The following is a 14,376-nucleotide window of genomic DNA, read 5'->3' as shown; positions in this document are numbered from 1 at the left end:
TGGGTTGCCATGAGCTGTGGTGTAGATTACAGATACGGTTCATATCTGGAGTTGCTGTGGCTATGGTGTAGGCCGGCAACTGCAGCTCCGATTTGACCCCTAGCCTGGGAACTTCCATATGCCACAGGTGCAGCCCTTAAAAAAGAAAAAAAAAAAAAAAGGTTTTATAATTAAGTGATGAAGGAGAAATAGGGAGGTAAGTAGTCCCATTCTGCAGGCAGCATGATCTTCCAACCTCTCAGTGCTTGTCAGTATTCACAGGCTAAAGACTAAAATCTTTCCCATGTCCTTGGAGGCTCAACCTGTTCTGCTCTCTACCTGCTTACGCAGCCTCATCACGCACCTTGGTCCTCCACGCTCCAGCCATTGTCCTTTGTATTCACCTCTCTGTTTGGAGAATTCTGTATTCAACTAACATCTAGGGATCCTTCAGCCAAAGCTCATCTGTCACTTTATTGGAGACACTGTCTTATTTCCTACAGTAAATTCAAAGTCTTAAGCATAAGCTCTGTCGGCACAGAGGATTTCTCTTTTCTTGTGCTTATGTCATTGCTATGACTTTTCATCAATTTGGGGTGTTATTTGATTGACGTCTCTCTCTGACAAGACTGTGTGCATCATTTGAGGGCAGGGCCATCTCTCTTGTGCCATTATTATACTTAGCACAGAGTATGGACTCAGCACGGTCCATAGATTCTTTAAATGTATTGAATAGACACATGGCTGGCTGGCTGGCTGGCTGGCTGGCTGAATGAATAACTAAATGAAGAATGTGAAAATCATAAGTAAAGCACCTTGTAGTTTAAAGAAAGAAGGAACAGAATATGACATTAATCACTACCTGCAGTACACTGTGTGGCGAACACTAGGGTGTGAGGAGGCGGCCTTTGAACTGGATCTTGAAAGATGTTTGGGTTTGGCCATATATAGATTACAGATGAAGATACAGACAGAGTAAAAATATGGAAGGAAGAAATATCAGCAGGAGCATGAACAATGAACATGAATTTAGGCTGCAATATTTTTTACAACTTTCAACATACATGGTTTTCTTCTAAAACTAAGGGAGTTTTTAAATGAAGAATTACCTAAATGAAAATTGATTTTCTTTGAATGTAGGGTCATTTATGTTTGACAAAAATTACATACCTGTATCTCAAACATAAATGACACGTCTATATATATACATTTTTCCTTTTACATCATCATTTAGCAGCTCATGTAGTTTCCCCACCTGATTTCCCCTCAGAATTTTTGCAGTTTGAATACCCTGAGATGCAATAGAGTCTAACAGAGAAATCCCTGAGTTTGATATTCCATGTTCCTCAATTAAAGTCTAGCTGACTATGTTCTATATGTAACTCTAGACAATCCCAGTTTTCTGAATCTCAAGATTTTCATCTGGAAAATGGGGTAAATAAGATTTGTCAGAATCAAAAAGTACTTTATCAATGACATACGCCTACCTTATACTCTCATTCATATGCTTCAAAAAAAAATACTAAAAGATCATATTCCAGAAGCCTGATATACACATTTTTTTCCTTTAGAAGCTCTTATATTAGTCAAACTTTCTTCCATGTACCTGCATTGCTTTCATACTTTAAAAATATATAAAAATATAAAAACCCCCTTTGTGAGTGATAAAGCATCATAAATTGCTAGGCACCTCAACTGGGCATTTTTGTTGTTGTTGTTGTTACTGCTCATATATCCTCCAGTTTGATTTGCATTTTATTGCTACCCTCCCCCCACCTACCCCCTGCCAAATCTGGTTTATAAACTCCTTAGTAGAAAGATCCTTTACTCCTACTTTATTTTTTATTTCTCCAAGAATATCTGGCTTCATAGAGTGCCAACAGCAGGTGCCCAATGAATGCTTGTCAAGATGAATAGGTATTATATACAAATCTCTTTGCAAAGCCACTTGTAAGAAGCAGCTGCAGGGGTGGTCAGCAGCATGCCCGTTCAGGGGCAGGTGGGTAACTCAGGGCTTCCCTGGCAGGAGCATGGCGGCCCTGGCTACTGTCTTCATCTTTTGCCGGCTCAGCTGTTCAGTTGTCAGGAAAGTGCAGCTGAATGCTTAGAAAATGTGATCATTTCTTGAAGAAGTTTCTTTAGTCTGACTTGACCTAAGTTACTCCATTATTTAGCTGTGAACAGTTGGGCCATTTATTATTTATTTCTTAGTACATAACTGTATCAGTATCTTATTACTGCTGTAACGAATTACATAACCTTCCTGGTGGAAAACAACACACATTTAATATCTTATGGTTCTGGAGGTCAGAAGTCTAAAATGGATTGGCAGGGCTGTGCTCCTTCTGGAGGCTCTAAAGAATCACTTATTCCCTTATCCTCTCCAGCTTCTAGAGGCTTCCCTGGCTCATTGCCCTGCCTCACTCTGACCTCTGCTTCTGTTGTCACATCTTTGCCTCTGACTCTCCTACCTCACTTTTGCAACAACATGGATGGAACTAGAGACTCTCATACTAAGTAAGTCAGAAAGAGAAAGACAAATACCATATGATTTCACTTATATCTGGAATCTGATATATGGCACAAATAACCTTTCCACAGAAAAGAAAATCAGGGACATGGAGAAGACTCGTGGGTACCAAGAGGGAGGGGGAGGTACTGTGAATTTGGGGTTAATAGATGCAAACTATTGCCTTTGGAATGGATAAGCAATGGGATCCTGCTGTATGGCACTGGGAACTATGCCTGGTCGCTTGTGATGGAGCATGATAACGTGAGAAAAAAGAATGTGTGTTTGACTGGGTCACCTTGCTGTGCAGTAGAAAATTGACAGAACACTGTAAATTAGCTATAATGGAAAAAACAAAAATCATTATAAAAAAAAAAAACTTACAGGGACTCTTACGATTACACTGGGCCCACCTGGATAATCCAGGATAATCTCCCTATTTGAGATCCTTAATGTATTCACATAGGCAAAATCCCTTTTGACAGGTGAGGTGATGTATTCAGGAGTTCCAGGGATTAGAATTCAGACATCTTTAGGGGGATATTATTCTGCTTATCACAGTAACCTACTCAGAACCATGAGTTCATATTTATCCATAGAAATAAGACAATTATCTGAGAAAAGAATTTGTTTGCTCATGGACATGAAGACAGAGCACTTGTCTTTTTTTTTTTTTCCTGGCTGTGCCCATGGGCATGTAGAAGTTTCCAGTCCAGGGATCGAACCTGTGCCATAGCAGCAACCAAAGCCACTGCAGTGACAATGCTGGATCCATAACCTACTGAGCCACACAGGAACTCCAAGCACTTGTCTTTTTTGCACATGTCTTCTCTATTTGCTCAAAATCACAAAGATGTATAGTCTGGTTTATACAACTGCAGTAGGCTGAAATTTGCATTTCCAGAGAAAGGATAGTTTTCCCTATCATCGGTATGTTATCATGTGATCACACACTCACCTCTTTCTGTTTCTTGCCCCTGAGAGCCACGTTGCTGATGCTATTGCTCTCACGAAGGGAGTCCACAGTGTCTCCATAGAGCAGTTTAATGGCCCTGACCAGCCGGGCACAGGAGCGGCTGTGGTACAGGTAGCAGTGTGGGTGGCAGTAGTCAACGTGGGTGCAGATGAAGCTTTGCTGATTGCACAGCAAGATCATGACCTGGAACACAGACATCACGGAGCCTCAACCACGCAAGCAGGGTACAGACACACCATGGACAACTATGTGGAGTGGAAGATGAAGAGTCAGAACGTCAACTTCCCTCCATGGGTCTTAACATCACAATAATTCCACAAGAAAACAATAGTTCCCACAAGAGAACAAAAAGTTATAAGCCTTTATGTATGGGGCTTCTCTTGCTCTCTGGATTCACACTTGATAGAAAGTTCTTGTTCAAACAATAAAAAGTTAAGTGATCTTCAAAAACGTAAAAGTATATGATTCCCAAATATTTTCCAATGAAGGTTCTCAACTTAAAACACATTATTTCTTCAGCTCTTATGTTGCAGAAGGAGCCAGTGGAAGAGTAGAAACTGAGGAGAAGTTATCATCCCAGAGGATTCGGCTGGCCTTTGATAGCTGTGGGATGTCGTTAACTCCAGCCCACCTACATGGAACATGAAAACATTTCTGCATCTTCTACCCTGACCTTTAACTTTCAACTTGGCTTTGAACCCCCTGTAGAACCTCATTTCTTCTATTACCACCCCCCCCCCCATCTTTTGGGCTATTCTTGCTCTTCAAGTTGTGGCTTGATCTGGCTCAAATCCTTGTATCTCTTAGACTTCCCAAGTAGGATTCCATAAAAAAACTCAGTAGATTTAAAGGATATGGTTAATTTAAGAAAAAGAATGAAGGGCTTTGAGTTTCTAACTTCTTTAGTTGCCTTCCTAAAAAGGTAGTAGCATTCCAAGAGATGCAAGCTTAGTCAAATCTGCATTGAGTAATCTTCTGAATGATTCTATCCTTCATGAAACAAGTTCCTACACCAACACCTAACCTGTTAGAGACTGTGTGCCATGTTGGAAGGAGAACATAAACTAAGTCTACATGGACAAGGCCAATCAAACCTGCCAGGCAGGGCCGGGCATTCCTTAGGAATGAGAGGTGTTGCTTACTCTGAGACAAAGGTAAACAATAATAACAACACACCTCTGTCAAACTTAGCTAACAATACCTCATATTCTTCAAAGTCCCCCCCCACCCCAAAATATATATGTGTTGCCTGTATGGAATATTCAGCTGTCTCTCAAGATTCATTGAAGGGCCCTGATATTTCTGTTTGTACTGATCTGAGACAGGGCACAAATCAGAACTGTAAAGTTTTCCTTGTTATTCTCAAAATTGCCCAGAAGCTGGTTTTTTGACTAATAAAACTGACAAACTTCTAACAGGACTGATTAAAAAAAGAGAAAGAAAAGATATGACCTACTAGTATCAGAAGTAAGAATGGCATATCACTGCAGATCCCACAGAATTTAAGATAATCTTAAGAGAATATTATAAATATCCTTTTTGCTAATAAATGTGAATATTTGGATTAAACTAACAAATTCCTAGGGAAAAAAATCAATTTGCCCAAACTGCTCCCTGAAGAAAAAGAAAATCTGAACAGTCCTAATCATACTACATAAATTAAATCTATAATTAAAAACCTTCCTATAAGGAAATTTTAATGCCAGGAAGTCTCCACCAGTGATTTCTTCTAAATATCTAAATAACTTAGGTCTTAGATAGACACTTCCAGACAGTTAACACCATGCAGAAAACTAAAAAGCATTATTGAAGAAAATTTAAGAGAACCTAAATAAATGGTGAGATATAAGTTAATGGAGGGATAAATCATTTTATACATTAGAAGATAATACAACAAAGATTTCAATTCCACAGTTTCACATGATCTTTATATTCAGTATAAGGTTGCTGTGGAAGCTTTTTAAATGGAAATCAAGAGGGTGATTCGAATGGAAATAAATATAGCCAAGATCAGACTAGGCCATTCTGAAGAAGAAGAATGAAACTGGAGGATTTACACTTCAGTGAACAAAAAAAATCCATACACAACAGAATACCTAGCATATGATGCTAATCACATGCATTTCAAAACCAGACAAAACTAATCTTTGGTTTTACAATGGAATTAACTGGTAGGGAGTGGCTGGTAGAGGGCCCAGGCAGGGCATTCAAGGTGATGCTAACGTTCTTTGCTAATGTTCTTTGCAAACAGATGTGTTCACTTTGTGAAAATTCAGAGTGGTATACCTAGATTTCGTATGCCTTTCAATATGTTGGTTGGACTTCACTAAAATGTTTACTATAAAAACAGCTGCCTCAGAGATTCTCAAAATCAGCCAGTTCTGGGGATCAGGCAGTTCTAAGGGCACAACGCTGTAAACTCTGAGCATCAGGGACTGGCCAGTCCTTACCTGACCCTAGCAGGAAGTCAGATTAGAGTCAGAGGAGATGGAGACACATTCCACATCTAAGATCAACAAGAGTCCTGCCAATTGTGGACCTGATATCAGGCATCCTTACCTTTTGTTTCCTTTCTTCATGCCCAGCTCAAACTTTTAATGCTAATCTGTGTGTGATGTACCCTTGGGGTCCCTTCCTGCCTGAGCCCTTGGGGGTGTGACCTTCCTCATCTTAGAATCTCCATGTCCTGGTCTACAATTTGATCTAACACAGAGTCAAGGCTGACACCATGACCTTGCTCTCAGCATGTGTAGTGACCTGTATAAAACGGATTACAATGCCTTGCCCGTGTCACTCAGGCCATCTTGGCCACCAACTTGGTCTGGTTCCTCAGTGTTTTGACTTAAATTGACTCACAAACCAACCAAAAAAAAAGGGACCATTGGTCCCTGACAAGGTTCAAATGAATACTATTCAGCAGAAGACCAATTTTAGTGAGTATCCAGAGGCTCAGCTGAAATAAAAGCCTACAGTTTTTCTTAGTGGCCACAATGGATGGATGGTTTAATTGTAATCTTTTGACCTCCCTCCGCAGATCTTCCCCAGGGTCAGAAGAAATTGATCTCAGGGCTCCTTCGGAGATTCCTACTTACATGAAGCCAGGACATGTTCCTGTGGTAATTTTCCTCCACGCCAGCTGTACTCACTCCCTCTGGCTCAATGCTGGGCTCACTTGCACTCCAAGGACTCCCTTCTTCAAAAGAAAAAATACCAAGAAAGGTTGTATTGTTCTGTCTCCCCAGAAAGGGTGTCACTATGGTACAGCTGTCCATGCTTTTGAATCCTAGGGCAGACTACCATGGCCCATGGGTTATAGGGCATAGCATCCATGTTAGTGGAGGAATATTAATAGGAGCTGTTCCCTTCACCACTGGCTGAACTGGTAATGACAAAGAAATTTATGATCTGTTATGGTGGCTCCCATGGGAGCAGAGAAAAACAACAACAACAACACAGAGTCAAGTCCTTGAATTGCTGAGATGAGCAAGTTATTGGTTGAGTGTGCCCAAATCTGTTCCAGACTGCCCAGACCTTGCAGGTGTCATTAAGGAGGAACACCAAACAACGTGCAGTGGCCACACAGGATGCTGTGGCCTCCACTGCTGCTGGGACTACAGCCAGTGCTTCAGCTCCTAGCACTACCCGGCTTTGCTAACAGAACCATCTCAAAGATGGGTGGTGCCTCGGAAAAACTAAGGGGATTTGGCAGTAATTGTGCCCAATCATGGACACCCTTTGGTCCAAACTCTTCTCTGTAGGAAAGCATGTATGAAGGAGACATCTCTGAGGAATTCTCTACTTAATATACTAGATAACAAAGCTTCATCCTCAAATCTACAAGCTTTTCTGGGTATTTTCTATGACAACACTACGCTTCTAGCTTGGATGGTCTGACTTAACTGGTTGAGCTGAATTGATCAATTTAAATACTTAATTCAAATAATATTGTATCTCCAAACTAACTGATGTATCTGTTACAGTTCAGACCTGTTACAAAAAGATGCCATAAGGTTTTTTCTCCTACTGTCTCCTTAAAAAATAAGCCGAATCTTAACTAATGCATAAATTAGCTATTTTCAAAGGCACGGGTGGGTATGTATAGAGACATTTCCTATATTCAGCTTCCTTTGATTAGATATACTCAGCTTCTCTTTCAGCAGACTTGATCAATACTCTGTCTACATTTCCTCACTAACTTCTGAAACGATTTACTTAGAAAAAAAGAGCTTTCCATTTTGGTTTTTATACAGGGACTAACTGACAAAAAAACATGTACTTCAGTTTTTACCTAACAGTTAAATCCTAGGCATGCCTGCTTGGTACTTTTTCTTGTCTATTACGATGATGATGGGGACCCACAGGTCTAACACACTTTGGGATTCAGAGTCTTCATGGGTCCTATAGTGACAAGCTATAATTCTCATGCTCTGTTTGTACAGAGAGCACATTCTCAGGATTTCAACACACTTCGCGACCAACCCTAATTTATCTTTGGAGTATCCCTTTAGAATAGGGAAGGAGTAAACAGAACTTTCCCCATTGGGTGGCTGGGGAAAACAAATTCCTGAGACGTCAAGTGACTTGCTGAAGGTCACTAAGTGTTAGGTGGAGAGAATCTTTCCTTTCTCAAATTTTGGTTGTTTTTATGGGGAAACAGACTTTAATTTATAGAGGACTTTAGGCCAGCTGTCCCCAAGGGAACTTCTATGTTTTGCTTTAAAGGTACTGACCAGGAGAATAAATGCACAAACACCTGGATTTCAAAAAGCTGTCCTCATCACTAAAGTGTTTTCTTTCCCTAATGTAGACTCCATATCCACCCTGCTCACCTGCAGTCCTTGAACCAGCAGCCTCAGCTTCACCAGGAGGCTTGTTAAAAGTGTTAGAACCTCAGGCTTCCACTTAGGAAAAGCTGAATCAGATTCTGCACTTTTAACAAGCTCTCCTGGGTGTACGTCAAGGTTGGAACAGCCCTGCTCGGGAGGACAGCGTGGTTTACAGACTGAATGAGCACTCTAACCTATGACTCTGCCCTCCATCTATCAACGTGTAAGAAAACGGCCTTGCGCTGTTTCCGGATTTGGGCCCTGTCTTCCTACCCCCCACGTCCGTCCCTGCACACCCCACTCCTCTATGTTACCTAGGTCAGTGACAGTGTCCCTGCTCTGGGACAGCTGCAGCTCCTCAGCCTCAGACTCTGAGTCCTGCCGTGATAACTTGCTGCTCTTTAAGCTGCCGACTCGGCGAATGCTGGACAAGGAACCCCCCTTCTTCACCTGGAAACTGCGGGTTCCTTTAATCTGGAGCAGGCGGGAACCTCCTATCCTGATCTTCCTGCTGGGAACTGTATTAAAAGAATAAAATAGGGCTTTTTCCCCCTTAGTTCTCTGTAGCCAGTGTTAGATCCAAGCTCTCCCCAACCTGTCCCTCAACAGCCTCCTCTTTCTTGGCCGGGATGAGCAGCCTGTCTGGACAAGGAGCTTCTCCCAGGGCCCCCCATCAGGCTGCTTTGTTAGGCGGGTGGGAGGCTGGGTCCACCGGGAAGGGCTGGTGCAGCTTCTTTCTTGGACACACAGCTCATCAGTGCTGGGAACAACCTGGTCTCTCTGGCCCAGAATTCACAAGCATGAGCACGCCCTGGCCACAGCATCCTCCAGGACCGGTAGTATGTTCATACAACATCACTGCTTGATGCAATACAAACACAAACCATTTTTGTTTTTCTGTTGAAATGGGACTTACAGACTTATGTGAGTCATGAAAACACCTTCGTTTGGGAATATATCATAAATAAATAAAAACAAGAGGCACTTTCCTCCCCAATAGTTAGTGGGTTCTGCTCAGCTCCTCAGCAAAGGCACTAAAGAATTTGTTTTCAGTGGGGTGCTTTGGGTGAACATGAGTAGGAAATGGTGCCATTTTCAACGCACCTAGTGATTTCATAGCATTCTCTTCTCAGTCAAAAGGTTGGGTAAAATACGAATCCGAAAGTCACAACAACCTGAGCCAATCTTTTTTTTTTTTTTTTTTTTTTGTCTTTTTGCCCAATCTTACAGTCAATATACCAAGAAGAACATGCACTAGTCTTCTTTAGTGTTCTGAAAGAAAGTCATCAGTGAGGAGGGAAAAAAGGTAAAAGAAACATGTTCAACAGGAAACCCCACATTTTAATCGAAAGCATCTTTATTTCCCATAGTCATATCAACACCTTCCTTTTCTTTTGAGGATTTAGTATTGTCCCACATTGAATGTGTGAGGGTGGGATAAAGAAAGTTTTCAGGGATTCAAGTGATTATCAGGAAGGGGCTGTTTTTGTAAGTTTTCTTTCTTAAGACATGAACAAGATTTCTTACTTATTCAAGTTACAGCTATTAATGTTTTAAAAAATCCCAATCAGAAGGATTGCATTTTAGTCTCAAGTTTTTTGCTCACAGGAGAAAAATTACGTCGCTATGAGAGAACACACACGGCTCCATCAAATGTTAAGTATTTACTTTCAGTGCCACATATAGGAGCCCAGAAGAATTTCTACTGAATAATGTGAAGTGTTTAATTTCTGATTTACTCTTGTGACTGAGAAAGACTAACATTGTCACCACTGAGCTGGCAAAGGCCTCATGCAGCCCCCTGAACACGTCTGGATAGGATTCCACATCTGAACAGAAATTCTTGCAGTGCAATTGGATACATTCCACAAAGACTATGGCCCGTGGTGCTCTGTTATAACTCTAGCACAAAACTCATCCACTGTATTTTTCAGTATTATTTGTAGGCTTAATTAAGACTTCATTACCTACATGAAATGCATTTGAAACAGAATATACTTATCGTTGTTAATGACTATTAATACAATTTCATGTCAAAGTAGATGGGGAAGTAAAGAAAAAGATTAAAGAAATAATTAAAACTATTTTTACAGAGGCATACTCTGGGATTCTTTGTCTGACTTCATGATATTTTTCAGCCTACGAAAACAGCAAAATTACCCCAAATTCATGTCATCTGAAAAAATTTAATTTTGAGGATCTGTCTGTTCTACCACCAAAGATAATTGGAGACATCCTATAGCACTGAAAAATTAATACTTGGAATTATAGCTTTGGTTATTTACAACGGATAGGCAGTTAGAATTCAGATTGGTATAATAGATGAAAGACATCAGTTGAAATTGTACATCATTGAATTTTAGCCTGTATCTCCATGACAACAAGAGCTAGTATGAAAGTGAAACAAGCTCACCTAAATTGGATAAAACATCTCTTTTCCCTTTTCTCTCACACCACACTATATTCTTTAGCAAGTCCTGCTGATGCAACACTTCAAAATATCATAGCATTTTGAAAGTCCTGTCACCTATTCCCTGGACTATGAAATTGCTTCCTCTTACCCCCAACTCCCACAGCTATGATTTCTGTTTTAAATACATAAATCATCAATACAAACATTATATCATTTTCTGGTCAAAACCTGTCAACAACTCTCAGACACATGTAAAACAGAATTAAAATCTTAGCCGTATCTACAGATCCTATTTATTTGCCCTCTGCCTAGACCCGGCTCCTACTACTCTTCCACCAACTTATTCTGTTGCAACATTGTTGGCCTTTGTGCCCTTCTCCACGTGCTTCACGTTCACTCCTGCATCAGAGCCCTGTTCACTGTGGTCTCTGTTTGGAAGACTCCCCCCTCAGCCCTTTGCTTGAATGGCTCCATCACATCACACAAGTCCTAGCCCAGTGTTGCTTATGACTGCAGTCCCTGCCATGCAGGTCACTACCAATTCTTTGAGCCTAATTTGTTTTTCTTCATATGACTTATCTCTACCGGAAACTCCAGAATTTAATGTTATTCACTATTACGTTATTAACTGTTAGCTAATATAAATGAAAATACATGTGGGAACATTTCCCCATTCATTGTGAGGAAACTTTAATAGTGCCTGGACTACAACAGGTGCTCAATTTATGAATGTTGAATGATCAGACATGTCTTGGTATCTATATTCTGGAACGCCGGTCATTGTCTTTTTAGGGTCGCACCCGCGGCATATGGAGGTTCCCAGGCTAGGGGTCAAATTGGAGGTCTAGACACTGGCCTGTGCCAGAGCCACAGGAACGCAGGATCTGAGCTGCATCTGTGACCTACATCACAGCTCACGGCAACACTGGATCCTTAACCCACTGAGCAAGGCCAGGGATCGAACCCGCAACCTCATGGTTCCTAGTTGGGTTCATTAACCACTGTGCCACGACAGGAACTCCGTGCAATGCCAGTCTTAATTTGTGTTTGGAATATGGATACAATGATCTGACATACCCTACTTGAAGATTTTAGACATTTTTAATTCTAAGGATAATTTCATGTTACTTTTCTTTTGTAGAATATGAATTGTCCTCAGGTGGTTTATTTCAAGAACTGACATTTTTAGATGCTATACCAACAGATGGTATGAAATTTTAAATGAAATGTTAATAATCTGAGTTATCAAGGTTCCTGTGCTCCCCATTTTCACATCACCTTTAGCAGTTGGTATCAGCTTGTTAAAAAGGATTAAGGAATATTTAGGAATCTTCAAGAATATTTTTGCCAACTGGGAAAGAACATTATACAAATATGCTCTCATTTTATCGATACTTTCAATTTTAAATGGCTTTCATACAATCACTTTCATACAAAGCCATTTTATGAGGAGAAAAATTATCAAGTATTTGTGTGAACATTAAAGGTAATTACATAAGTGATAATTATGAAATTAAAGTGTTCTTAAAAATTAATCTGAGGGAGGAAGTGATATATGGACAGGGAGTTTGGGGTTGTTAGATGCAAACTATTGCATTTAGGATGGATAAGCAACAAGGTCCTATTACACAGCACAGGGGACTATGCCCAATCTCTTGGGTTAAAACATGATGGAAGGGAGTATGAAAAAAAAAGATTGTATGTATATGTGGGTATATATACAGAAGCACACACACATATGACCCGGTCACTTTTCCGTATGGCAGAAATTGAAGGATTATTGTAAATCAACTATACTTTAACTTAAAAAAGAAAGAAATTAACCTGAGGTTTTATTTTTGTTTAATGGTGTATAATTTACTCTGCTGAAATTTAACCATGTCAGTATTAGCAATGTTTACTTCCACTGCTTTAAAGAATATCTAACATAATAATTTTGACTGGGGGAAAAAAAAAATCCCTGTAGGATATGCTTAAAGATGGACATTTCTTATCATATGCAGTTATCCTTGTCAGAAGTAACAGTATTTGAACAAATCTTGATATTTCTTCAACTGAGAAATTGCTAAAACTTGGCTAATCCCTCCTGCAACATAACTCCTATTCATCATAAATTCAGCACAATATAATAATTATTTGCATTTTAAATGTCAGGATGATCTGATTTTAAAATATTAAAAAGGTTTTTTCAGAATATATCCATTCCTTACAAAATTTTAGATTTTTAAAATATGCTGTGTTTCCTCTATCTAAGGCTATTCCTTTTGAAAATCACACACTCCTTAAATTACCAAGCATATGGAGTCACTGTCTTCAGGAAACTAGAAAATACATCAATGCATAAAACTGTCTTTAATTCTTCTTACAAATATGCTGATGTTCTTTTAATTATAATTCATTAGAAAAACACTGAAGGGTAATGAATTTAAGATATTGAAAAGCCAGAGAAATTAATAGTTTAATAGCGACTTTAAAGAGTGACTTAAAACTTTGCAATCTTGGAGTTCCCTCTGTGGCACAATGGGATCAGTGGCATTTTTGCAGCACCAGGATGCAGGTTCAATCCCCATCCTGGCACAGTGGGCTAAATGATCTGGTACTGCCACCAATTCTGGTTTGGATTGGCTTGGATTTGATCCCTGGCCAGATCTGATCCTTGGCCTGGGAACTCCATATGCCTCAGGGCGACCCCAAAAGGAAAACAAACAACAACAACAAAAAAGTGCCATCCTTAGCTGATAGTTTGGATGTTCTGCATGGGTTCTAATCTATATGCTCATACTACAAAGAAAAAAAACCAATGACAATTATTTATTGTGTACCTATTATGTGTATGGTACTGAGTGTGTTTTACTTGTATTGTCTCACTTAATGCTTTCAACATTACAATGTGGTAGGGGATATTAATGTAATTTTACAGAAAAGAAAATTGGCTTAGAAGATAAGCAACTTGGACAAGGTCACCATTCAATTTCAATTTCACCATTTTAAGATGCACATTCTTTTTTTTTTTTTAACATTTGAACATAACTGAAATTGCCAGATAGCAGTTGTGACACATTTGCTATTACTTGTATTTATATGGACATCTAAAGCACCAGGAAATGCTATAAAATTGAGTTGTGATGATCATTGCACAGCTATAAATAAAATAAAATTCATTGAGTAAAAAAATAAAATAAAAACAACAAAAGCATAACCCATTAAAAAATAAATAAAGCACCAGCAATGAAATGCACAAAAATGAGTACCAGATGATAGCTGGGTGGAGGAGTGGGTGAGGCTGTAAATCTCAGTGTTTGGCAATATTTCTGAAGCAGCAATTGAAGATAGGCTAGCTTCATACAGTTGCATGTTGGCTTAAGTAACTGGCACCAATACTTCTTTTATAGATTCGTTTAAGAAATAAGGTATTACTGATGTTTGATGACATAGAGGACATTATCCCACATAAAAACACACATATTGGCAATTCTGAGTTGAAAAGTAATTAAGTATTGAACTCTGAACTGAAGATGGTTTAGAAAAACTTTAGCCGGCTTACTTGACTGCATAAGAATGACATACACTAATAAAAATCTTTGTCTCATGACATCTGAAAGTCCTCTTCCAAGAAGAAGAAAACACAAATTAAGTGATAAGAAAGTATTTCATAATGGCTGAATGGGAAGTA

General features: G+C 39.6%; 1 protein-coding gene across 1 annotated transcript in view; it reads right to left on the bottom strand.

Annotated features, from left to right (window-relative positions):
- Positions 1–14,376, bottom strand: part of UNC80 (unc-80 homolog, NALCN channel complex subunit) — a 260,152-nt gene that overhangs the window by 100,685 nt on the left and 145,091 nt on the right. The window contains exons 28-30 of the mRNA XM_084998950.1: positions 8,605–8,808; positions 6,557–6,657; positions 3,447–3,647 (exon numbers count right to left, since the gene is read on the bottom strand). Coding sequence (XP_084855076.1) covers positions 3,447–3,647; positions 6,557–6,657; positions 8,605–8,808 — 506 coding nt within the window. The remainder of the gene's footprint in view (positions 1–3,446; positions 3,648–6,556; positions 6,658–8,604; positions 8,809–14,376) is intronic.

Source organism: Sus scrofa, chromosome 15 (assembly GCF_054392235.1).
Source record: "Sus scrofa isolate SSC_HxYL_T2T_F1_AM1 chromosome 15, Sscrofa_HxYL_maternal_Yorkshire_Landrace_v2.0, whole genome shotgun sequence".
NCBI lineage: Eukaryota > Metazoa > Chordata > Mammalia > Artiodactyla > Suidae > Sus > Sus scrofa.
The sequence above is the reverse complement of the archived record's forward strand: the minus strand, read 5'-3'. Positions and strand labels throughout refer to the sequence as shown.